The sequence below is a fragment of the Adiantum capillus-veneris genome, chromosome 23 (genome assembly GCF_014529385.1).
Source record: "Adiantum capillus-veneris isolate H3 chromosome 23, ASM1452938v2, whole genome shotgun sequence".
Lineage (NCBI taxonomy): Eukaryota > Viridiplantae > Streptophyta > Polypodiopsida > Polypodiales > Pteridaceae > Adiantum > Adiantum capillus-veneris.
In genome coordinates, this window is record NC_140953.1 from 106,741,203 (window position 1) to 106,767,890 (window position 26,688).

Genomic DNA, 26,688 nt, shown 5'->3' on the forward strand with positions numbered 1-26,688 from the left:
TATGGCAGCTCTTTCTTACGCAAAAAGCAGTGGCAGCTTTTGGGCTACGCAATTTAGCAAGAGAGAGAGAGAACTTTATTAAAACTGCTTTTACTCAAGAAGTCTAGAGAATGAAAGCTTTTGATTTTGATTTACAGCTTTTGGGGCTCTGCTTTTGGCATCCCTTGTAAAACCTTTATAAGTGTGGGCAGGCCTCCCACTTCTCAGAGCATCTGGACGCAGAGTGACGAGTCTGAGAGTGAGAGCCTCCCACTCCTTGGTACTTTGAGTTGCAGATTAATACAAAAAGAAATACCGAAAGGGGCGTCAGTCTTTGGGGCCATTATCTCTAGGCACGGAACTTCGCCAGGCAGTGTTGAATCAATTGTGAATTGTGAACTGTTTTGAAGTAAATTCCTGTCGTGTCGCGGTAGAATCTTGACTTGGAGTGTCCAAGTCTGTTACAGTGGTATCGGAGCACGATCGATTTCTCTTCTACCGGGAAATCCGATCCTTTTTTACGCGGCACTTATGGATTCAGACAGAGATCAGTCGACTTCCTTTGCATCCGGAGATGCGGGAAGAGATTAGGAAGAAGATTCACACGAGGAGTACGGGCCGCCTCGGCCTACTCGGGCGGAGCTTGAAGAGATGGAGCGTCGACGATTGATCAATGATGCAACAAAGATGATGCTAAATTTTGCGAAGGACTCGAAATTTGCAAAATTTATGACCCAGACCTCCTTCGACGAGGTGCACTCAGTGGCAGCAAACCACAGAACCACCCCTCAAACCGGCACTCAAGAAACCTCCCTCCAAGGATGTTTACAGAGCAAGAATTAGAAGAGCTGGTTGATGCACCGATTTCTCAACTTTTTGACGCGTAGAACAAAGCTGAAAAGCACGACAAAAAGTAGAAGAAAGGCATTGACTTCCTGGGTTATTTGGGTCGTCAGTCTACATTTACCTCGGCAAGAAAGCAGAAGAAGCATGTGCGATTTGAAGGAGTACCTAGTTCTTCTTCTTCTTCTTCTTCTGACAGTTCTTCTAGCTCCTCTGACTGGAGCGAAGAAGGCAGAAAAGGGAAAAAGCGAAGCAAAAGCAAAGCTTCGAAAAGGGCAAAGAAGTCTAAATCTCGCCCACTTGTTGACAGTTCTACGTTCTACAGAGGACTCATCTTCAGATAGTTCGCACTTTGACGACAACAGCTTTTTTGCAAAGAAGAAGAATTTCTATAAAGACAACCAGTATGTGTCACGTGCACATCTAACCCTATGTGTACGTGGACAAGCTACTTCATGACATGGGTTCACTTCAGGTAAGTTAGCCTAGCTTAGGAAGTGTTCTGGCACTTTTGTGAGTCTGTTCGCAGACCGTGCATGTCCAGGCACTTACAAATGCATATCCTCTGGTTGCACACAGCATGATCATCAGATTCCATCAAGAGCATTTTAAAGAGCAGAAAACCTATTTTCCCTATTTTAGCCATTTTTCACTTAATATTTTTAAGTGACTTGTTGGGAAACTGGGTAGGGCAATTTAGCCAAGTGACTACATAAGAAACCTAGCGCTAGCACTTTCTGGTAGAAGAGGCAGTAGGGACTCGGTGTTCGACAGTACACCTTCTCAGCAAGACCCCCCGGCGGACAACTTAGCGTTTTCAGCCATCAAGAAAGGCCAGTGTTTTCAGCCATTGCAGATCAGACCCAGTGTTTTGCAGTTGAAAATCAGCTTGGCGTTAGCAGTTTGCAGCAGACTCCCTAGCGTTTTTGCAGCAGACCACACATCAGCGTAGCGTTTTTTGCAAACAGCAGATCTCCTAGCGTTTTGCAGATTCCCGACGACAGTTCAGCCATTAGCATCAGCGTTTTGTATTTTCAGCACCTAGACACTGCAGACCAAGCCCCAAACCTCGCATATCTCACCTTCCCGCAGCAGATCCTCGCCGCATGGTCAGATCCACCGAAGTTTGCAGATTCAGTCCGGAAAATGCAGATTTCAGCATCTAGGTTTTCAACGCGTCGTCGTTGCATCGTCGTCATTGCCGTCACCACCGACATAGAGTCAGAATTCAGCAGATACAAGATTTGCAGATTTCAGCCCTTAGCCTTTGCAGATTCCAGCCCGTCTCGTCGTCGTCCACATCGTCGGCAAGTCCATAGCATTGTAGAGATTTGTGCAATCAATAGTAGACCGCTCGAGGGTTTGACAACATTCTGGTGTCGTACTCTTCTCTCTCTATCTCTCAGTCTCAGCACCTCCGTTCACAATGTTTGCCACTTTGTTTGTGATCATTTGCACTCTCACACTAAAGGAACGGAAGGCTCTCCCTTCCTTAAGTAAAAGGAACCTTGAGCACAGTTCGGAGCACTCATCTTGAGCAAAGTTCATCATTCACATCCGCTGCACCTTACATTGGTATCAGAGCTTTGGGAGTGTTCTGTATCACTCAAGGAAAGAACCACATAATGTTTTTTGCTTATTGCGGTCGCACGTAACCCAAGTCCACTTGGGCGTGTCGATCCCTAATCGTGTTTTGAAGAGTGATAGGAAACCCAAGAAAGAAGGGCTTGTCCAGCCTTCCCTTGTTTCTCTTTTCACTCATTCTGAGCGGACCGTGCATTTAGCGGCCGGCCAATCGACGTGAGGTGGGAAAAAGCAACCTTGGTGTGCGGCCGCGGGAAAGAGAGGAGCTCGGGTAAGAGAAGATCCTTCTGTGACACAGATTGCTAAAGAAGAACCTCAAGAACCCAAGAACCTCAAGAACCCAAGAACCACAAGAACCCAAGAACCAGAAGAACCCAAGTTCCTTGTGAACTTAAGAACCCAAGTTCCTTGTGAACTTAAGAACCCAAGACTTCAGTGCATGGTCATCACCCGAAGCGGATGGATACTTCGCATGGAGGTGATGAGCATGAAAGTGGCGAAGAAGAATTTTCCCCACTAGGAGGTTTTTCTGACCCTCCCCCTTCCCCATCTACGCCAAGGATTACACCAAATCCTATGGAGGCTTTGGTCAAGTCGATGATGGACATGATGATACGACAAAATAGACAACAAGAAGTGTGGCACGAAGAAAGAATGGCAACCATAGAGCGTGAGCGCGAGCAAGTGCCCTTGACGGCCGCAGAAAAAACACAGAATTGGTTCGCGAGCACAAAGAAAGAAAAGCCGAATTGGATCGCGAGCGCGAAGAAAGACAGTTAGAGCGTGAAGCGCAGAGAGACCAACGCATGCAAGAGTTGGTCCTACTATTTTCTAATGTGCAGGTGCAGATTGAGAGGAATCAGGAGAAGGAGACTTTCTTAGTCGTTTCTTCTCCAAAGCACGACACACGTGATTTGCATGATAATGATAAGCATGATGAATTGCATGATCAATGTTGCTAAATTGGCTTTATCTGACAGAAAAATAATTCTAAATGAATTATTGGATTTATAAGTGAGTGTTTTCTCGCTTGGAACACCAAGGAAAAATAATTCTAAACGAATTATTGGAATTTAAAGTGAGAGGGTTTTTCTCACTGGAGATATCCGAGTACAGAGTATTCCTAGTGCGTCATTCAAAGTAATGACGAGAGCACCGTGAACGGGAATATCTGTAAGTCCACCAGGAACGGGTACCTCTGATGCGTCACATTGGATGGGTGGCAGGGAGCATCGGGAAAAAGTATTTGACCATCCAAGAACGGACATCTCTGATGCGTCATAGGATGGGTGACATAGAGCATCGCGAAGGAGATTGTACCGTAAGTTCGGTAGGAAAGGACTAGGTGATGGGTATTCTTGATGCGTCACAAGGTGGGTGACAGGTGCATCAAAAAGGGAATATCCATAGTCAGGAGGAAATTCCGAACTGTGTTAGGAATGTGCACAAGGAAAAGCAAGCACTTGAATGAAGATGTGTACAGAGGAAACTTTGAGGAAAAACGGATGCTTTCTGAGAAAGCGGGTTGCTTTTCAGAAAAGCATATGCTTTCCCGCGAGGAAGTCTATGTCTGCATTGCAACTGTGTCCAGGGACGCCTGGGAAGTGCTGTGAAAGCATTGTTTTTGACTTATAAGGTTTTATTAAGTTTTTGGGTAGATTCAGACCATTTTTAAAGGTGACCGGGCGTCCACTTCATAAGGGGGCAGTCCATGATTAGATAAATTAGTAAAAACCAGCCAACGGTTTTTCTCTCTCTTTTTTTTTTGCGGAAGAGCGCAAAAAAATTTAAAAAAAAAAAAAAAAAAAAAACGGCCGCGATCTCTACACGAGCAGCCAATGCTCTGCTATCTTTGGCGTGGCGAGGGAGCTATAAAAGCATCACATGCCCTCTCCCAGAGAGAAGATTAGTTTTTGCAAGAAGAAGATGCTACTGCAAATTTCAACCGGAAAGAAGACGTTGCCGGTGATGCCCACGGCTGCCCCAAGTGTACCTGATGTCGCCAAGACCAAGTGCACGAGTTCCCTCGCGAAGAAGTGCCTACGAAGCATGTTTTCATCGCGACAAGCTGCTGTTTTTCTCTGTTTTCAGCCCACAAACATCGTAGACGGGGCTGATTTATGAGAAGGAACTCGAGAACACACCTCTTTTGTGTGTAGGATTGGAAGAGAGGATTTTCTATGTCGAGATCTCTTTCAGGGAATTGTTTTTCGAGAACCGAGTTGCGTTTCGAGCGTCGAGACTTTGAAGGTAATGATTTTCATGTTATGATCTCTAAGTATTTGTTTGTAGGTGTACTTCCTCTTAGTGAGGGAGTAGGAGCAGAGAAAGCGCTCTGAGGAAAGAGCCAGATCAGCCCAAGGGTTTCGTACTCGAGTTTGGGAAGTAGATCCACGGATCAGAGAGAGGTAGTCTCTTGAGTTGTGATCCGGAAGTTGGAATTCCCAAGTAAGGACTTCGTGTTCGGGAAAGCAGAGTTGTTCTGCGGGAAGAGGAGTGTGGAAACAGAGTTGGAAAAAAGAGTTGCAAGGATGCCATGCCCTGAGTCTAGAAGGTGAGATCCAGAGGCGAGAACCTTGATTCTCGAGGATTTGGAATAAGGAAAGGAAGGGTCTTGGAATAGGGTTTTGCCCTAGGAATAGGAAGCCGAGGCTTTCGGGAACCATCAAGTCTTATTCTAGAATGAACGTGGTAATACGTTCGGTTCAAGTGCTTGTATAGACTTCTTCTCAGTAATAAAGATACTATTACCGGGGGGGGGGGGACCAACCCATCTTCTGGTCCCCAGTATTGTGTCGATCTTCTCACTCTCTCTCTCTCTCTATCTATTTCTCTCTATATCCTCTGGCTTCAATATTAAGTGATAAATTTTATTTATTCGAGTATATTCTATATTGCTATGCGCTCCCATTTGTGACAATCAAGATGTGATTATTCACGAGTGTTATGTCCCGCTCTTAGGAGAGGGAATCTAGCCCAGACGTCGTCGGGATGGGCATCCAGTGTTAGGGCGGACGTAGTGTGAACCCGGCCAGTGTGGCCTGCCATTATTATAAAAGGGACGCCAAGGCCTCATTTGCAGTTATCGACCCCCACTGGTAGAGTACCACTGGTTAGCCCGCGAGGCTAGGAGTGCACGAGGTCACCTAGAGGAGGTGAGACCGGGTGGTATGGGACGCTCGGTTTTACAGGTGCACGTCTACGTCCTCGGAAGTTGGCCCTAGCATGGGGGAGCTGCCGGATGGTGGCTATGGTCGGGTGGTTCGTCCGACGCGTGTCTGTAGGCGGTCCGTGTAGCCTGGAGATCCACTCCATGTGTTCGTTTCATGGTATTAGAGCAGGCTTGGCTACGGAATGGACCGTGTGCACACCTATAGACTGGTTCGAGTCGGATGATACTTGTTTCATGCAATTTTGATGAAATGGTTATTTAATTTATTGTTTTTCTTCTCAGTAGTGTGGGTGCAGGTGAAATTTAATGTGTTGTCACAAGACGGGCACCACGTGCCAAAAGAAAAGAGCAGATTGAACAGACTTTTAGCACTTCAATAACAATTGAACTGAAAGAGAGACGACACGCGACAAGGAGCGACGAAATTCCACCCCAGAGAGTATTGGCCCCAAACCTTGGCGCCCCTTTCGGTATTTCTTTATATTGCATCATCAAAGTACAAGCCGATACTCCAGACTTTGCACCTTCTCCAGGAAGCATGCCAGAGAATGAGCCCTAACCGCATATTTAAAGGCCCTTGGCCTAAAAAGCAATTATGGTGAAAAGCCTTCAAAGTTCAAACTCAAAAGAATCTGGTCCAAAAGCAAAGCTAAAAAACTACCAGCGTAAATCACGGAAATCCGTACAGCCTGCCACGTCATCAGTCAGCGCAAAACGCGGAAATCCGTACAGCTTGCCACGTCATCATGACAACGCAATTTTCGGAAAATCTGCCACGTCATCAGTTTGTGTGTGTGTGTGCGGGACCTGCTTTATTTGTATCCTTTGTCACTTGGGGCCCCATTGGACGGGGTCCCCATAAGTTGGTAGGACTTTCTTCTGTTACTTGTTCTTCTTAGGGTTTAGGTCCCTCGGTCGGCATCTGTAAGTTGCCTCCATTCTTTAGGCTTTGACACGTCAGCAGTTTGTTATATGTGTTTAGCTGATTTTTGATAAACTTCAGCAATTTAGCGTGCGGAAAAGCTGAGAACTGCAAGTTTTTCATTAAATTTACTGATTTTTGACAAAAATTAGTGAAATTCTTATTGAACTGCTGATTTTAGATTAAAAATTCAGCATACAGTTAAAACTCTCCGTGTAATGTTCTCTGTGCGAAGCACACACACACAGAGAGAGAGAGAGAGAGAGAGAGAGAGAGAGAGAGAGAGAGAGAGAGAGAGAGAGAGAGAGAGAGAGAGAGAGAGAGAGAAGTTTGGCTCTCGTGCTCCTCTCTCGACCCTGCTCTCTCTCACCTGCTCGCACTCCTGCGCTCCCGCCATCACCTGCTTGCCTTCGAACGCGTACGCCGACATGTAGCGCTCTTTGTAGTTCAACTTTTCGCGATTGAAAAGTGCAAAAAACGCCCAGTTTCGCGCGAAACTTCCCGTTTTTAACGCACTTTGCCATGGATTCCTCTAGCTCGGATGTGCAGCGTGACGACGCACCAGGTAATGTTCAAATTCCGTTCATGCATGCTCTAAACACATGGATTACAAGTACCTTCCAGAGCTGCGACCAATGTGTTACCGCTCTGGAAAACGTGAACGTTCAAACGAATATTCGCTTGGCCTCTCTCGAAGGGGTCGTGCAAGGGCTTAGTTCTCGACTTACCGCTTTGGAAAATATGGCTCAGTCGACGACTGTGCGTATTTCCGAGGGTGAAATCCATCTCCAGTATCTACGGACGCAGTTTGCTGCTTTTGGGTGTTCACAGGGTGGTCCAGCGTGTTACCGCTTTGGAAAACGTGAACGTTCAAACGAACATTCGCTTGGCCTCTCTCGAAGGGGTCGTGCAAGGGCTTAGTTCCCGACTTACTGCTCTAGAAAATATGGCTCAGTTGACGACTGCGCGTATTTTCGAGGGTGAAACCCATCTCCAGCAACTGCGGACGCAGTTTGCTGCTTTTAGGCGTTCACAGGGTGGTCCAACTGCCACGATTCCGTAGAAAACCACAAATTTCTCAGGGGAGGAGAAGGAATGTACGGAACTGGCCGTAAATAACTCGCTGCATCAGTGGACCACGTATTTTGATCTCCATGGGGAGCATGATGAACGGAGGATTCAAATGATTCCTCTCTATGTGCACAATAAGGCACTTACCAGGTGGCGCGACATGACAGAGAAGCCTACGACGTAGGCTGATTTCTGTGTGAAATTCAAGAGGGATTTCGCCAAAATGGATTCTTCAAAAGCTTACACCAAATTGCAGAGTTTTTCGATGAAAGCTCTACCTTTTGATAAGTATACGACAGCTTTCAAAGAGGCGCTCACCTTCTGCAAGGTGGATGCTACGCATGCTATGCACATGTACCTGCTGGGATTACATGAGGATTACCGTTGGGCCTTAATCAAGGACAAAGCCCCGACTGACGTCGAGGATGCAGTGGCAAAGGCCACGACGTTCCATTTGATAAATGGAGCGAATTATGAGTAGGAAAGAACTTCAGACCATCAGTCCGGTGAGGGCGCTTCGAGCAAGCGACTGCGATTTCAGCAAAAGTCCAAATCACCGCCGAGATCTTCTCAGGAGAAGAAGAAAGCCAAAAAATGCTTTAGTTGCTGATGCAGTGAAGAAGGGGGCTTGCTTCGGATGTGGCCAGATAGGTCACCAAATCAAGGATTGCCCCAAGAAGAAGAAGACACAGAAACTGCAAGGTCGTCCTTCGGTTCAGATTCACGAGATCTCAGGTAACTCTGATGTCATTCAAGTTGAAATCCATTATTTAGCGCACAATTCATGCACTAATTGTACTTTTAGCACCAAAGTGTTTGATAAGCACGATCTTCTCCGTTTCCTCGGGAAGATCAATGTTCATGACGTGACTGTACTCCTTGATAATGAAAGCTCACATAATTTTGTGGATGCAAAATTGGTGCAGAAATTGAGCTTGTGGACCTGGGACAGTGACCATGAGTATCGCGTGAAGATGGCTCGTGGCGAGGATACGGATGTATGGAATCGGATGATTCCAGATTTGTCACTTGAGCTAGTTGATCACAAAGAGAACCTGGATTTCCACAGCATGCTCGTAGATGCTATTTTAGGAATTCCATGGTTTTATGATAAACAAGACTCATTGTATATAGACTATGTACATCACTCTCTTGTCTTTGTTAAGCAAGACATGCCTCATGTATCCGTGTCGCTTTGTAATCACAAGTTGTTACTGCTTTGGAAATGTATAAAGATATTAAGTCTTCTAATGTTGACTTTTATCAATGTGTACCATTTGTTTGTTTTGATTCATTAGTGCTTGGTACTTCTGTCATTGGATTTCGTAAAAATGTTTCATGTTCTTCTATTGAACTTGGGGATTCCGATGAATCCAACTTTATTCGGGAAATCATCATTGATTTCAAGGATGTTTTTCCTGATGATCTACCTCTTGGCTTGCCGCCTTCGAGAGGAGTAGATCATGGCAATGAGTTGGTGGCTGGTAGTCAGCTCTTCTCAAAGCAACTCTGTCGGTTTAGTAAAACTGAGGAGGACGAGATTCAGCGGCAGCTGAAAGATTATCTCGATAGGGGTTTTGTTCGGCCAAGTAAATCCCCGTGGGGAGCGCCAGTGTTACTTTCTTGAAAGAAGGATAACACTATGCGCTTTTGCGTGGATTACAAGGGGTTGAAGAAGCTCACTGTTATGAATAAGTATCCGCTCCCACGCATGGACGATTTGATAGATCGGCTTCATGGAGTGTTGTATTTTACAAAGATAGACCTGCGATCAGGCTATCATCAAATACGGATCAAACTGGAATACATTTTTAAGACAGGTTTCCATACGCGTTATGGTAACTATGAGTTTTTGGTCTTGCCTTTTGGTTTGACCAATGCTCCAACTACGTTTCAGCAGATGATGAATGATCTGCTAAGACCATTTTTAGGCAGCTGTCACAAGACGGGCACCACGTGCTAATAGAAAAGAACAGATTGAACAGACTTTTAGCACTTCAATAACAACTGAACTGAAAGAGAGAGACGACATGCGACACGGAGTGGCGGAATTCCACCCCAGAGAGTATTGGCCCCAAACCTTGGCGCCCCTTTCGGTATTTCTTTATATTGCATCATCAAAATACAAGACGGTACTCCAGACTCTGCACCTTCTCCAGGAAGCATGCCAGAGAATGAGCCCTAACCTCATATTTAAAGGCCCTTGGCCTAAAAAGCAGTTTACAGTAAAAGCCTTCAAACTTAAAAGCTGTTGGTCCAAAAGCAAAGCCAAAAAGCTGCCAGCATAAATCACGGAAATCCGTACAGCTTGCCACGTCATCAGCCAACGCAAATTTCGAAAATCAGCCTGCTACCCTTAGGGTTAGGGTTAGGGTTTTCAAAATTAGGGTTTGTAGGTTTAAGGGTTAGGGTTTTTAGAATTAGGGTTTCCAGAATTAGGGTTTCAACAATTAGGGTTTCTTGCAAAAATTAGGGTTAGGGTTTTCTGCTCTCGGACAACCATGTCATCACTTTGTGACACTTCTTCTGTTGCTTGTTCTTCTTAGGGTTTAGGCCCCTCAGCCGGTAGCTCCGTTCTTCAGTAGGTCGACATGTCAGCAGTTTGTTACAACAGCTTCGTTTTTGTATTTCTCGATGATATCTTGATCTACAGCCGAAGTTTGTCTGAGTACTTAGCGCATATACGCGTTGTTCTTGAAGTACTGAGAATTGAGAAGCTTTATGCTAAGGCTTCCAAGTGTGAATCTGTACTTGGGTCACATCATTACTTGCGATGGAATTCGCGTCGACCCTGAAAAATTGGATAAAGTGTGAAATTGGCCCATTCTGAAGAATGTGCGCGAAGTAAAGTCCTTTTTAGGCTTTACAGGATTCTTTCGCAAACTCATCAAGGATTACTCTAAAGTTGCTGTGCCGCTTACGCAACTTTTAAAAGGAGGGGTGGAAGGACTGAAGACTTCAGATCCTCATTGTAAAGGTAATCCCCCTGTTGTTTGGAATGAGCGTCTCGACGAGAGCTTTCAGACACTAAAGGGTGAAAGCATGTTAACCTGTCATGCTTTTTCATGTCCCGGACAATGCTAACTAGCACAATTTTGACATATGCTAACTAGTACAATAACTTAAGCTACATCTCCAAGATCTATGACATATGATATATCAATAGAAAGCACTTGAAACAAAGAATCCAAATGTACAACCTCCGACAAATTTTGATATTATTTGTAAAAAATTTACCGGACGCCCAACTTTTTGAAGATGTGCTAACTTGAAACTGCTAACTAGCACAAAAAGCGCGAAAGGTTAACATGCTTTCACCCTAAAGCACTTGGTGACTACTACTCCAATATTGCACATTGTGGATCCTAGCAAACCGTTTGTGGTTGAAACGGATGTTAGTGATTATGCCATTGGTGCGGCATTATCCCAGGATGGACGTCTTGTTTTGTGTTGGAAAGTAAGAAACTTTGTGACGCCGAGATGCGTTATCCAACGTATGAGAAGGAGCTTTACGTGATAGTTCACACCTTTAGGAAATGGCGACACTACTTGTATGGCTCTACGCTTGTTGCATGGACAAATCATCACTCCTTGCGCTGTCTGTGATCAGGGTGATCTCAGAGGCCGGAAGGCTAGATGGGTTGAGCTTATGCAAGAGTTTGACTTTGAGATCCGTTATAGAAAAGGTTCCAAGAATCGAGTTGCTGATGTACTCAGCTGGATTCTTGAGGTTAATGCCTTGTCTATGGCTGAAATCTCGACGGATTTCTCTCTCTCTCTTCGAGGGCTATGTCGTTCCAATGGCCATTTTGGCAAGATATGGAATGAGGTCGAAGCGGGGCATGACTCGCATACAGGCTTGGGTGATCCGGAGACCCAAGTGAATCATGCCAGAGAGACGAAACATCAACAATATTCCATTAAAGGTGGACTATTGTTCAGAAATGGAAAAGTCTGCATGCCGGAAATCAATGAGGTTCGACAAAGGATTTTGTACAAATGCCACGATGTTCTTAGCGCTGGGCACCCAGGCATTCAAAGAACTTTGGCTTTGGTCAAGCGATATTTCTATTGGCCAGAATGCGCTCTTACATAGAGGGCTATGTGAAGAGATGCGCTCAGTGTCAGGTCAATAAGGCAGAGCGTCTTAAGAAAGCTGGCCTGCTACATCCATTGGAAATCCGAGATGCCAAGTGGCAGAGTATTTTATGAACTTCATCGTTGGTTTGCCAAATACTAGTCGGGGCAATGACGCTATTTGGGTTGTGGTCGATAGACTCACAAAAATGGCAAAGTTTATACCAACGAAGTCGACAGTTAAAAGCCATGAGCTGGCGGTTTTATTTGTCGATCAGATTTACAAGCTATATGGTCGGCCAGAGGATATCGTCAGTGATCGAGATACTAAGTTCACTGGCCGGTTTTGGCGAGACGTGTTTGCTCATCTTCAGACGAAGTTGAGTATGTCGTCTTCTCACCATCCTGAGTCCGAGGGGCAAACTGAGAGGATGAATCAGACGTTAGAGGACATGTTGAGAGCCTATGTCTCTCACAGGCAGTCTGATTGGGAAAGGTATCAGCCACAGTTAGAGTTTGCCTACAATAGTAGCAAGCATTCTGCTACTGGATTTAGCCCATTCATGCTGATGTATGGATTTGAGCCTAAATCCCCGATTGCTCTTGCCTTAGAGAAAGTCAAGGAACGCCAAACTCGTGATTTCTTGAATGCCATGCAAGAAATGCTCGATTTGGCTAAGGATAGTATAAGAACGGCTCGTGATTGAGTCACTACTTATGCTAACCAAAAAAGAGATCTCCAAGGACTCTAGATGTGGGACAATGGGTTTATCTGAAGATACCCAAGGATTCCAAGACTATGCGAACGGGAAAGCATTATAAGCTTTCAGCTAGATATTGTGGTCCATTTTTTATCACAAAGAAAATTGGCCAAGTTGCCTATAAACTAGCTCTTCCTTCGGATGTTAGTGTACATACATCCAGTGTTTCATGTCAGCCGCCTTAAAATAAAATTGGGCGAAGCCGACGATGTGCCTATCGAGAAAAATGTATGGCAAGATATGCAAACTGAGAATATTCCTTGAGAGTCGGAGGCAATTTTAGATCATCGTACCTGTCATTCGCGCCAAAAGACTTATGATGAGTACTTAATTAAATGGAAGGGTCAATTTGAAAGGTTTGCTACTTGGAAACGAGTTAGAGCTCTCAAAGCTCAGTATCCCTACTTCATTGATGAGGACATCAATGGTTCTTAAGGGGGGAAGGAAGTATGTTATGTCCCGCTCTTAGGAGAGGGGATCTAGCCCAGATGGCGTTGGGATGAGCGTCCAGTGTTCGGGCGGACGTAGTGTGAACCCGGCCAATGTGGCCGGTCATTATTATAAAAGGGAGGCCAAGGCCTCGTTTGCAGTTATCAACCCCCACTAGCAGAGTGCCAATGGTTAGCCCGCGAGACTAGGAGTGCGTGAGGTCACCTCGAGGAGGTGAGGCCGGGTGGTATGGGACGCTCGGTCTTACACGTGCACGCCTACGTCCTCGGACACTGGCCTCAGCACGGGGGAGCTGCCAGATGGTGGCTATGGTCGGGTGGTTCGTTCGACGCGTGTCTGTAGGCGGTCTGTGTAGCCGAGAGATCCACTCCATGTGTTCATTTCAACGAGCGTGATGAATTGCATGATAATGATAAGCATGCTGATTTGCAGGATAAAGATGTGATTGTTCACAAGGATGATGGTTTAGTTGATACTCTTTCTAGTGAAGCTAACCTCATTGCAGATCCGATCAATCACGAAAAACGGATCTTGGCTCTCGAGTTGAGGTCCAAAGAACCCCCACATGAAGTATTCTGTGTTCGAATGATTAGTAAACACGCATTGTTCAAGTGTTTCATTCGTGATGCTTTCCTGTAGTTTAGCACCGTCCTTATGTGATCCCTTTTTATAGGCATGCCATATTGCACGATGAACACGATGCACTCATGAATGAGCACGGAGTCACAGATGACTTTGTGTCGCTTTCAACGCGGCCCAAAGAAGCAAGCATTGCAGACCTTTATGAAGTTCAAGTAATAGGGAAAATAGGTTTTATGCACTGGAAAATGCTCCTGATGAATTCTGATGGTAATGCTGATGATCATGCTGTGTGCAACCAGAGGATATGTATCTACTCTAAGTGCTTGGGCATGCACGGTCTACGAACAGACTCACAAAAGTGCCAGAACACTTCCTAAGCTAGGCTAACTGAACCCTGGACTTGAAGTAGCTTGTCCACATGTACATAGGGTTAGATGTGCATGTGACATCCCCTCCTTTTTAAAGTGAGGTACTGATACCGAGTTGCATGGCTTCCTTGTAGTTTGCCAACAACTCTGGGTAATCTTTGAAAAACTCTTCGTCGACTCACACTGCTTCGTGGATTCCTCGATCTTTGAACTTCAAAAAGTAGTGTCTCACTTGCTTCTTTGAACCATGTCGAAACCGATGCTACAACACTTGGTCCAGCTCCATGACTTCTGCTTCATCAATGATCTCAAGTTCTTCTTCTTGCGAAATGTCCTTTGGAGGTGTTCCCTGAAACACTTTCAACCAAGAAACATGGAAAACATTGTGCATTGACCATGAGTTAAGCAACTACGATTTCATTGAAACCTCATTTATCTTTTTAATGACAGGAAATGGACCATACATTCGAAAAGACAACTTGGGACACTTCTTTCCAACTTGCTTAAGACGTTGCTTGATGATTCTTAAATACACCCAATCCCCTTCCTCGATCAAAACATCCTGGCGATGCTTATTAGCCTGCCGTGAATAAGATTCCTGAGCCTTGCTTACCCGAAGCTTCACACTCTCAGAAATCTCATCCAATGACTGACTTTCAGCATTGGCATCAGGCATTTGACTGACCGAGCGAGTCAAAAGTGATTGGAACGGATGGCCAAAAGCTGCCTCATACGGAGTTTGACCAATGGCGGAGGAAAAAGAGTTATTCAAAATAGCCTGAACCAATGGAAGATAGAGCTCCCAATGAGACTACTGATCATGTACATATGACTTTAAAACATCCAAAGCCAATTGATTGTAAATCTCTTTCTGACCATCTGACTGTGGATGAAAAGCCGATGAAAGATACTTGGTGCCAAAATTTTCAAAGAGTGCGCGCCAAAAATTGGACGTGAACTTAACATCGCCATCTAAAACGATCGATTATGGCAAACCACAGAGGAGATACGAATGCTTTATGAACGATCGTGCCACATCTTGTGCAGTGACTGTGGCCTTACAAGGAATCAACATGCAAAACTTGCTGAAATAATTAACAATGGTCAAACATTGAGTGTTCCTTGAATGCAAACTATGTGGAAGGTTAGTCGCAAAATCCATGGAAATATCTTGAAATCATCATGCAAATCATGTGTCTTGCTTTGGAGAAATAGAGACAGAGAGAGTCTCCTTTTCCTGATTCTGTGCAAAGTGCGCCTGCACTTGAGAAAAAAGTCGCCACAACTCTTTCATGTGTTTATCGCTCTTCTCTTGTCTTGCTTTGTTCTCGTGGGCATATTCTGCTTGTCTTTCGTTGTTCTCGCGATCAAATTTGTCTTGTCTTTCTTTGGCTTCCAAGCGTGCTTGCTCGCTCTCACGCGCTATGGCTGCCATTCTTTCTTGGTATTTGCGCTCTATGGCTGCTATTCTTTCTTCGCTTTCTAACTTCCTCTCCATCATCCTCTTGTCGAAAGCCTCCATAGGAGTTAGTGCAATCCTTGGCGTATATGGGGAAGGGGGATGGTCGGAAAAACCTCCTGGTGGGGAAAATTCTTCTTCGCCTCTCTCATGCTCATCACCTCTAAGCGAAGTATCCATTCCGCTTCAAGTGATGACCATCCACCGAAGTCTGGGATTCTTGTGGTCTTGGGTTCTTAAGTTCACGAGAAACTTGGGTTCTTGGGGTTCTTGAGGGTCTTGAGGGTCTTGAGGTTCTTGAGGTTCTTCTTTCGCTTGCAATCTGTGTTCGAGAAGCATCTTCTCTTCACCCGAGTTCTTCTCTTTTCCGCGGGCGCACCCCTTGGCGGCCTTGCGCTCACACCAAGGTTTCTTTTTCCCACCTCATGTCGATTGGCCGACCGCTAAGTGCATGATCCGCTCTCAATGAGTGAAAAGAGGCACAAGGGGAGGCTGGACAAGCCCTTCTTTCTTGGGTTTCCTGTCACTCTTCAAAAACACGATTAAGAATCGACACGCCTAAGAGAACTTGGGTTACGTGCGATCGCAACAAGCAAAAAAAATTTACAAAATTATGTGGTTCTTTCCTTGAGTGATACAGAACACTGCCAAAGCTCTGATACCAATGTAAGTGCAGCTGAATGAATGTTTGAACTTTGCTCAAGATGAGTGCTCCGAACTGTGCTCAAGGTTCCTTTTACTTACGGAAGGGAGAGCCTTCCGTTCTTAATGAGAGAATGCGATGATCACTAACAAAGTGAATGGACACTGTGCATGAGACTGAGAGGTAGAGAGAGAAGAGAAATACGACACCAGAGGCATTGTAAAACCCTCCTCCGAAGGCCCCACTCTCTATGGCGAGAGCGGTCTACTTATGATTGCACAAATCTCTACAATGCTTGGACTTGCCGACGATGTCGATGACGACGAGACGATTGAAATTTGAAAACGCTAAGGGGCTGAAATCTGCAAATCTTTATCTGCTGAATTTTGACTCTATGTCGGTGACGATGTCGATGACGATGATGCGACGACGACGCGCTGAAAACACAGATGCTGAAATCTGCGTTTTCCGGGCTGAAACTGTAAACCTTGCGGAAACTGACTGTGCGGCGAGGAACTGCTGCGGGAAGGTGAGATCTGCGAGGTTCGGGGGTTCTTCTGCGAGTACTAAGGGCTGAAAACTGAAAACGCTGGTGTTTCTTGAGGTTCTGTCGCGGAGAATCTGCAAAACGTTGGGGTATGATGCAGATGCAAAAACGCTAGGGCTGAACACTGAAAACGCTGGTGTTTCTTGAGGTTCCGTCGCGGAGAATTTGCAAAACGCTGGGGTATGATGCAGATGCAAAAATGCTAGGGCTGAAAATCTGCTGCTGTCGTCGGCGGTTGTACTGCAAATGCAAAACACTAGGCTGATTTGTTGTGTCGTGATGACGCCGTGGCTGATTTGCTGTGCACAAAACGCCAAGGCTGATCTGATACAAAAACGTTAGGTCCTCAAATGGCTGAAAACTCTAGGGCTACTGCGGGTGTTGGTCTTTCTGAGAAGTTGCCTGTTGAGCAAGGTGCTCCTGCTACCTCTTCTGCCAGAAAGTGCTAACTCTAGTTTGCTTATATATTATCTTAGCAAAATTGCCCTACCTACTTTCCAACAAAAGTCACTTCAAAATAATTAGTGAAAATTGTCAAATATAGGGAAAATAGGCCTATGCACTGTAAAAATGCTACTGATGGGATTTGACTAGAATCTGATGGTCATGCTGTGTGCAACCAAAGGATATGTATCTAATCTAAGTGTTTGGACATGCACGGTCTGCGAACAGACTCACAAAAGTGCCAGATCACTTCCTATTCTAGATTGACTTGAATGAACTGAACCCTGGTCATGCTATAGCTTGTCCACTGATACATAGGGTTGGATGTGTCACGTGACATAACTGCACGGTCCGCTCTCAATGAGTGAAAAGAGGCACAAGGGGAGGCTGGACAAGCCCTTCTTTCTTGGGTTTCCTGTCTCTCTTCAAAAACACGATTAGGAATCAACACGTCCAAGAGGACTTGGATTACGAGGCGATCGCAACAAGCAAAAAAAAATCTTGTGCCTTGAGTGATATAGAACACTACCAAAGCTCTGATACCAATGTTAGGTGCAACGGAAGTGAATGTTGAACTTTGCTCAAGATGAGTGCTCAAGGGTTCCTTTTACTTACGAAAGGGAGAGCCTTCTCTTCCTTTAGTGAGAGAGTGCAATGGACACAAACAAAGTGGTGAACACTGTGAATGAACTTTGAAGGTGCATGAGACCGACAGAGAAGAATACGACAGCAGGATGTTGTCAAAGCCCTCCTCCAATTGCCCCTCTCTCGCCATGCTATTGATTGCACAAATCTGGTACAAGATACTGATGCAAGTCGTGAGGCTATGATGCAATGTGGATCTAAGTTTGGAGATGGCGGTGACGACGAGAGCTGTGACGACGTATGGCTGAAATGCTAACTGTTGAAATCGCTGGAACTGCTGTTGTCTCGGCTGCTGAAAACACTGAATTTCTGTACTTGAAAAACGCTGATCTGCTGGTCTTTAAAAACGCTAATCTTCTGGTTGATAATTGCTGGTTTGCTGGTCTTGAATCGCTGAATTGCTGGCTTCAAAAACGCTGATTTGAGGAGCTCAAAAACGTTGATCTCCTGGCTGCTTGGCGATGGGAATGCTGCTGAAAAACGCTGCGCTTTGCTTGGTGAAAAACGCCAGGTTCTGCAGGTGTTCTTGCTTGAGAAGAAGAAGAAGAAGAGAGTTTTAACGTCGTAGGAAACTATCCCAAGAGACCTTAAAGATCTAGGCGACGAGTAGAGTTGAACTCAAGACCTGTTATTCAAGAGGGAAATGGCATCACCAATCTACCACACCTTGGTGATAAAAAGGTTATACCATTGATGAGAGAGAGAGAGAGAGAGAGAGAGAGAGAGAGAGAGAGAGAGAGAGAGAGAGAGAGAGATGCCTGTTGCAAGTAACTTGCCTGTGCACTTCTTCCTCTTCTGCCAGATTCTACTAGCGCTACGTTTTCTTTTATACAAGCTCTGCTAATTTGCCCTACCCAATTCCCAACAAAAGTCACCTAAAAATAATAAGTGAAAAATGGCTAAAATAGGGAAAATAGGTTTTATGCACTGGAAAATGCTCCTGATGGATTCTGATGGTAATGCTGATGATCATGCGGTGTGCAACCAGAGAATATGCATCTACTCTAAGTGCCTGGGCATGCACGATCTGCGAACAGACTCACAAAAGTGCCAGAACACTTCCTAAGCTAGGCTAACCGAACCTTGGACTTGAAGTGCTTGTTTACATACACAAAGGGTTAGATGTGCACGTGACATGCACTCTCTCTCAGTTCTGTTGTTTTGAAGTGTTTTAAAGTTGTCTCTTTTGTTTTTTTCTGTTGGCACATGGTGCCCTCCCATTACACCAAAATTGTCTCGTATAAAGCCAAGATCCCTTAAATCTGTAGACGTTGGATGGCCTTCTTGACCATTTCTATTGTGAAGAAACAGGAGCTCATGGGTCGAGGCTCGGGTGGTTGTGGAATCAGAGGTTGGTTTGGTACTTCATAGAGTTTCTCTGCATAATCGTGCTATACCTGTGGGTCCTCAATAGTGGTAGGCGGTCGTGGCTCTCGAAGGGTGCGCCATGCTATGGCACTGTCCATGCTTATGAATAGGTGGTATAGCTCTAGCTCTTGAGCCTCGTCAAAAGCTTATCGCTTTTGGTGTGTGAGTATCTTCATTTGTTGCCTGACATCTCAGTCAATGATCGCCTCAATGGTCCGCTGCATACGCAACTATCGGTAAAGGTCTCCGTACTCATTATTGTACCATGTATTATGTGGCATAGTCCTTTTGGGGGGGGGGGGGGGTACGGGAAAGAGCTAATGGCCAATGTCTGAAGACGGATGTGATGTGGGAGGTGAGCACAGATAGTGGTGTAGAGGGGTGGATTAAAAGGAGTTAGGTGGGTGGCCTCTCTGGAACCCATGATATAATCCATGGTACTCTCCCCCCCCAGTTGTAACTCCATGTGGTATGCATGTCAGCCCTCTTGAAGTGGGTCACTCGGCCATCCTGTTATAAATAAGGAGACGGTGCCTAGAGCCTAATCTGAGTAAATGGTGGCTGTACTCTGTGATGCGGACCGTGTCTGTTGAATCTCTCATGGTAGTCTCCTCTTGTGTGGTGTGTAGTGCCACTGGGTCCTCTATGCCGTATGTCTCGCAATGGTCGCAACTTGTCCTAGCATTGAAGTCTCCCATAAGGAAAACTTCCCCGGATGTAGAGTACTCAATGATCTCATCTGATAGGCATGGGTATGGGGATGTTTTGTCCTCCCTCCGCCTCTCCATTTTTGTAGTAGCAAATTTGGAGCTTGAAGGGGGGGGAGTAGCAGAGGGCAATGTAAATGATCCTCTCCCGTGATAGTTCAATGTGAATCCAAAGGTAGCGGTAGCGGGCCAGCGGGTCCCGTGCTACTATCTGTATCCTGCTTTGGAGTCCCTATCTAAAGAGTATAGCCACCCCACCTGACCCTCGCATAGTGTGCTTGCGAGTATTCCCTCGATGTGAGGACTCCCATGCGAGTAAACTCCGTTCTGGGCTCTCATGTGTCTCTGTTAGGAGAATGTCACAAACTGATGACGTGTCAAAGCCTTGGAAAATAAAGTCAACTTGTAGATGCCGGTTGAGGGGCCTAAACCCTAAGGAGAACAAGTAACAGAAGAAGAAGTCCTACCAACTTATGGGGACCCTGTCCGATGGGGCCCCAGGTGACATAAAGGATTAAAATAAAGCAGGACTCTCACACACACACACACACACAGAGACTTGCGGCAGATTTCGGAAAATTGCGTTGACATGATGACGTGGCAGGTTGGACGGATTTCCGCGTTTTGCACTGATTGATGACGTGGCAATTGTACGGATTTCCGTAAATTACGTTGGCAGCTTTTTGGTATTGCTTTTGGACCAGGAGCTTTTGAGTTTGAAGGCTTTTCATGTAAAGTGCTTTATATAAGCCAAGGGCCTTTAAATATGTGCTAAGGGCTCATTCTCTGGCATGCTTCCTGGAGAAGGTGTAGAGTCTGGGGTACCGGCTTGTACTTTGTTGATGCAATATAAAGAAATACCGAAAGGAGCGCCAAGGTTTGGGGCCAAAACTCTCTGGGGTGGAATTCCGCCACTTCGTGTCGCGTGTCGTCTCTCTCTCTCTCTCTCTCTCAGTTTAATTGTTAATGAAGTGCTAATGTAAAGTGCTTTATATAAGCCAAGGGCCTTTAAATATGTGCTAAGGGCTCATTCTCTGGCATGCTTCGTGGAGAAGGTGTAGAGTCTGGGGTACCGGCTTGTACTTTGTTGATGCAATATAAAGAAATACCGAAAGGAGCACCAAGCTTTGGGGCCAAAACTCTCTGGGGTGGAATTCCGCCACTTCGTGTCGCGTGTCGTCTCTCTCTCTCTCTCTCTCTCTCTCTCTCTCTCTCTCTCTCAGTTTAATTGTTAATGAAGTGCTAAAAGTCTGTTCAGTCTGTTCTTTTCTATTGACACATGGTGCCCGTCTTGTGACAGTGGTATCAGAGCATCAGGCGTGTGCTTTTCTAAAAGCATACTGGTCCTACCATGGAGCGTCAGAGCAAGATTGCACTTTCAAAAGTTCATTGGAAATTTTATCTTCGTGCTCCGACCCCGGAGCAAGATTGCACTTTCAAAAGTTCATTGAAAATTTTATCTTCGTGCTCCGACCTTGGCCTTATTAGCCACTCCCACCCTTACTTCATCGCGCATCGGGCGCGCTCCTGTCTTCATCGCTCATGTCTTACAGGGCATAAGCCATAAAGATCACTTGCAAGAGAAGGATCCAGGATTTGTTTCGAGTCATTGTTTTTTTTCTCAAAAGCAGTGCCATGTAGATGTTGATGTCTATAGCTACCAAGCCGCACACTTCCAAGGACTTGGCAAGCTTTCAAGAAAATTTTTGCCCGAAGTTGTATTGTTTCTAACATCTTTCTTCGGAGTGCAACTTCTGGCAAAGTAGGGTATCCCGAAATGCTTGCCATGGAAACCCTAGCAGATTATAACTTGAAGTTTCTCGACATCTCCCAGTAGATGTCTCTTCACGATCAGATGACCTTGGAGGTCTAGTGCGATTGCTATTATCGCCGCCAAAGAAACACTATTTGTCCTAGAGCTGATGGACCATGCTGTGCTCGGCTACGACCCTATGGAATGAACCTAACCCTAAATTTTTGGTGCAGGTTTCAAGTTGGAAAGTCAGTCGACTTTTCGAGCTTGACTGATGTCAAGATTGCTTTCTAAGTTTGTGTACGGATTTTCGCGTTTTGCGTTGACTGATGACGTGGCAGCTATACGGATTTCCGTAAATTACGCTGGTAGCTTTTTGGCATTGCTTTTGGACCAGGAGCTTTTGAGTTTGAAGGCTTTTCATGTAAACTGCTTTTCATAGGCCAAGGGCCTTTAAATATGTGCTAAGGGCTCATTCTCTGGCATGCTTCCTGGAGAAGGTGCAAAGTCTGGAGTACCGGCTTGTACTGGGTTGATGCAATATAAAGAAATACCGAAAGGGGCGCCAAGGTTTGGGGCCAATACTCTCTGGGGTGGAATTCCGCCATTCCGTGTCGCGTGTCGTCTCTCTCTCTCTCTCTCTCTGTCTCTCTCTCTCTCAGTTCAATTGTTATTGAAGTGCTAAAAGTCTGTTCAGTCTGTTCTTTTCTATTGGCACATGGTGCCTGTCTTGTGACAGAGAATGAGGTCTTGTCGTCTCATCACCTCCTCAAGTCTGTTTGGGTGTGTCCATAGATCCCCGTTGCAGTTCCAGACTGCAATGTGGATCTCCTCATGTGTCTCATTATTCATAGGCCGCGAGTCCCTATGCGATGGTCTTGCCATCGATGATGACCCTACCATCTCGGTATACTGCCTTCTTCCCTTCCTTGTGAGCTTTTTTGACTCTAGGCATGCATGCATGGTGGTGGTCTTGTCGCATCTTTGTTAGGTCGTCGTCAAGGTAGATAGGTGAGCCTTCTAGCCCTCTCAAGATGGTCCTCTTTTGGATGAATGAGGTTCGGGATTCCTCGAAGGGGAATTGGAGGATGAGGGATCTTTTGTGTAGGTCTTTGCCGGCTCTAGCTTCGTACATAAGGCTTTCCCATCACTCTCCGGTGTAGATCCCTCCTCTTCTTTGATGCCTGTCACTTGTATATTGAGGTGGTGGGCTTGTCGCATCTTCTCTTCCTCGATGGTTGTGTGGATGATTAGCGCCTCATCTGTTTGGGTTTCCGCTCTCGTCTCTTTTTTGATATTCTTCTTGACTACTTCGAGCCATCCTTCCTTGGTGGCCTCTAGTTTGTTGTCGATGCTCGCCGTGAGAGCCTTGGTGATCTCCTCCTTGAGGGCTTCCTTGGCTTCCGCTTTGATCTCTCCTTCTTCAAGGGTGAGGGATACGATAGAAGCACGAAAGAGTTCGATTTGCTCCTTTAATTCTTCCATTCCTCTTTCTCCTTCTCTCTCTCCTCCACCTTTCATGCTTCCTTCTCCTTGGTCAAGCCTTCGACCTCTTTCTCCAGCTTGTGTAGGCGGTTGGAGATGTCATTGAGGGTGTCCGCCAAGTAGGCCGTCACCTTCTCATCGGGCTTGGCCACCTCCCTTCGCGTTCTTCGGCATGTCGATGATTTTTGGGGGGTGGGGGTGCTTCAACTTCGTACCCTCAGAAGCGGAGAGAGTGTGTGTGTGTGTGAGAGAGAGAGAGAGAGAGAGAGAGAGAGAGAGAGAGAGAGAGAGAGAGAGATGGCCACTTTTTTGTTGATCAGACAGATTACGGGTGATGCTTTTGTTAGCTCTTTAGAAGCATGGGCGGTAGATAATAATGTCAAAGATGTGCCTAGCGTGATGGAGCGAGGATGGTATGATCTGGGTGCTTATTTTTCTTGCGTCCTACAGAAGACGATACGCAACAAAGATTTGAAATATGGAAGGAGAACACATGCAATTATTAGTCTAATTGGGTTTGAAACAGTTGATCTTCTAGGAAGCTTACTAATTCAGATGTTTGCTTCTGGTGGGAGTTTAACAGAAGCTGATCAAGTGTTTAGAAGACTACCAAGGGCAGGCTGCCTTTCACTGTGTGCCATCATCTGTTCTTACACGAAGTTTGGGCAAGCAATTCAGGCCATCATTCTATTTTTTCGAGCATGTCAGTCAGCTATGGAGCAGGATGGACACACTATCGCTGCAGTTTTAAAGGCATGTAGCATTTTAGCAGCTTTGCCAGAGGGCAAGGCAATTCATGGCTATATTTTGGAACAGGGCTTTGATGCGGATGTTTTCATCATAAATTGTCTAGTATCTTTGTATGCGCAATGTGGTTGCCTTGAGGATGCATATAGACTTTTTGAAAGATATTCAAGGTTGGAGCTAGTAACCTGGAGTGTCTTGATTGGTCAGTACACAAAGCTCGGTCGTGGTCATGAAGCTTTACAACTGTACTTGCAAATGTTGCGACAAGGGCTAAGGCCAGACAATGTGATTTTCACAATAGTGTTCAATGCATGTGCAAGTGTCACAAGCATTACGCAAGGAATGCTAGTTCATGACCAATTCATCCAAAATGGTCTCAGACCAGATTGTCCTTTTGAGAACTCTTTGGTTGACATGTACGCAAAATGTGGAAGCCTTGAAGATGCACGCCACACTTTCTTGAACTCTCAGCATCGGGATGTGGTGGCTTGTAGTTCTATGATGAATGGTTTTACCCAGCATGGTCGACCTCAAGAGGCCCTTGAGCTCTTCTGGGAAATGCAAAAGGAGGGTGTGCAGCCTAATTGTTTCACTCTTGCATGTGCATTGAAAGCATGTTCAGACTCAGGTGACTTATGGCAAGCTAAATTAATCCATGCACACATTGTTTGTTCTTGTAATGATGTTGATAACTTTGTTAGGAGCACACTTGTAAACTTGTATTCCAAGTGTGGGAGTATTGAAGATGCCCATAACGTCTTTGCAAAATTGGCCACGCGACGTTCTGTGGACTGGAGTATGATGATATCTGGGTCTGCTATACAGAAGCATGGCCAAGAGACTGTTCATGTCGCGGACTTGATGCAGGAGGAGGGTCTGAATTTGGATAGAATCTCCTTCACGGACATGCTGAAAGCATGTACGAGGTCCATGATTGGTGAGGCAAAATTGATACATTCACAGATAATCGAGAGCGGTTTTGAGTGTGAAAAATTTGTTGGGGCTTCCTTGATTGATACCTATTCAAGATGCGGAATCCTTGAGGATGCTCGTAGGGTTTTCAACCAACTCTCAGGTAAAGATGTTGTAATATGGGGAATCATGATGACAGGCTACCTGGAGTCTGGTTTGAGCCAAGAAGTCCTAAATTTAATGCGCGCTTTACAGGAGGGTGGAGTTGTCGAACCGAATCACATTATCATGGTTTCTGCTCTGAAAGCATGCTCTATTCTAGTTGCACTGGATGAGGGGAGGTTGATCCATTGTGCTGCGTTGGAAACTGGTTGCGAGCTGGATGTGTACGTCGGAAGCTCATTAATCAACATGTATTCCAAATGTGGGAGTCTTCTTGATGCGTGCAGGATGTTCGAACGCTTACCCGAGAAAAATGCGGTGATTTGGACAGCCATGATTGGAGGGTGTGCTCATCACAATGAGTATAAATTGGCCCTCCAGTATTTTGAAGGCATGCAGCGTGCGGGTCTAAAACCCGACGAGCAAGCTTTCATGTGCCTTCTGACAGCGTGCAACCATGTGGGCTTAGCGGATGCTTGTCATCTTCATTTAGTGTCTATGGCAGATGAATTTGGGATTGCTCCAACACTCGATCATTTGAATTGTGTAGCAGATGTTCTTGGGAGGGCAGGCCGTGTGAAAGAGGCCAAAGACCTTCTCGAAACAAAGACAAAAGCTGAGAACATGGTAGGTTGGATGTCCCTTCTCAGCCATTCCCAGACTCATGGCAACATCAAGGAAGCACAGAGGTGCTCGGAGCACATAACGGCTTTTGATCGCAAACATGCAGCTGGATATACGCTCATGTCGAAGGTGTATGCCACGGCCGGTATGCAGGAGAATTCTGAGATGTTTCTGGCATTGAAGGCCATCGCGAATGCGTGGAAGAAGCCCGGGGAGGCATTTATAGAGCTTGACAGCAAGGTGCACGGATTCACGGTTGGGATGCGGACGTCTCCTGAAATCCGGGAGAAGTTACAGAGGTTGCACGTCCACATGCAGGCGAGGGGTTACAATAACCTCTGCTGAGGCTTGCCGGCGTCAGCTATGGCATCTCTAATTTCTTTCCATCATCTGTTTTTTGTTCAGAGCAGAAGTTAGCGTCCTTGTACCACTCCAAAAAGGTGGATATGAATCATCGCTGGCTTGCAGCCGGGAATTTCTGGGTTTTGAGTGTGGAAGAATATGGTATTATAAAGAAAAAGCTTTGCAAGCCTAGTTTCTCTTTTCTCTGGAAATGACGGTGTGTAGAGGAGGACATCAAGCTGCTGATTCGGGTGAAGCTAGGCATGCGGCGGTCTTGTGTGGCCCGTCAGAATATAACTGCTGGTTGCGGTCTTTCTTCTTAAGGGTGGTGATACTGAATGCAGTGGAATGTCTTGAAGGCCTTCAAGGGGCATGCCCCTTAGTCTGCTGCTGTTGTTTCCTGCTGGTGCATCCGAGATTTGAAAAGCGAGCAAATTCTCATCATAGAAGTACATGAAGTCAATAACAAAGAAGGCGAGCCCACTGAGCCAGGCAAGGGGCTCCAAATAGTCAGTCTCAACAAGCAAAAGACTGTGTAGTGGTTATCTTCTCTTCTTGTTATTTCTTTTCTTTGCTGCCAGAGCAATCTGATCAGAATTGTTGGGGGGACTTCGAATTGCATAGCGATCAATGAACTCTCCGATTGCACAATTTAGGACGGCATTTACGTACTAGATTGTCCTGGGTGAATTTTACTGAGGCTCATGTTAGCAACAGCGTTCGTAGTCCAATGGTCAGGATAATTGCCTTCCAAGCAATAGACCCGGGTTCGATTCCCGGCGGACGCAAGAGGATCTGACTTCAAATAAAGTTTTGAAAGGCTCTGATTATAATTTTGTATTTCAGACGTTCCCACTAGTGTAGTATTTTCCGGTCAAGGCCCTTCATTTTATAACTATGGTCCCCGTTTCCATTTATTCAAGACAAAAAGTCTTTGGCTTCATTGTAACGTTAGTTCATTGCTGGGAAAGTCGACGGCCATGTTTCCTCCTCTTGCTAAGTAAAATTTTTCGAATTTGCAAAATCTGGATTTTGAACCGT

At 45.6% G+C, this 26,688-nt stretch overlaps 1 protein-coding gene and 1 non-coding gene across 4 annotated transcripts in view; both read left to right on the plus strand.

The window, feature by feature from the left end:
* Positions 1-26,483, plus strand: part of LOC147428314 (pentatricopeptide repeat-containing protein At3g09040, mitochondrial-like) — a 46,637-nt gene extending 20,154 nt beyond the window's left edge. Inside the window, exons 1-2 of one of the 3 annotated variants that reach the window (XM_086496920.1) lie at positions 23,181-23,273; positions 23,444-26,483. In XM_086496920.1, the coding sequence (XP_086353046.1) occupies positions 23,575-25,650 (2,076 nt within the window). In that variant the 5' untranslated portion in view covers positions 23,181-23,273; positions 23,444-23,574 and the 3' untranslated portion in view covers positions 25,651-26,483. Of the gene's footprint in view, positions 1-23,180 lie in introns of those variants that run through there. The other 2 variants (XM_086496918.1, XM_086496919.1) reach the window with 2 other exon arrangements.
* On the plus strand, positions 26,364-26,435 carry TRNAG-UCC (transfer RNA glycine (anticodon UCC)). The gene has a single exon. It is a non-coding gene; the product is annotated as a tRNA-Gly (tRNA).
* Positions 26,484-26,688: the final 205 nt, after the last annotated feature.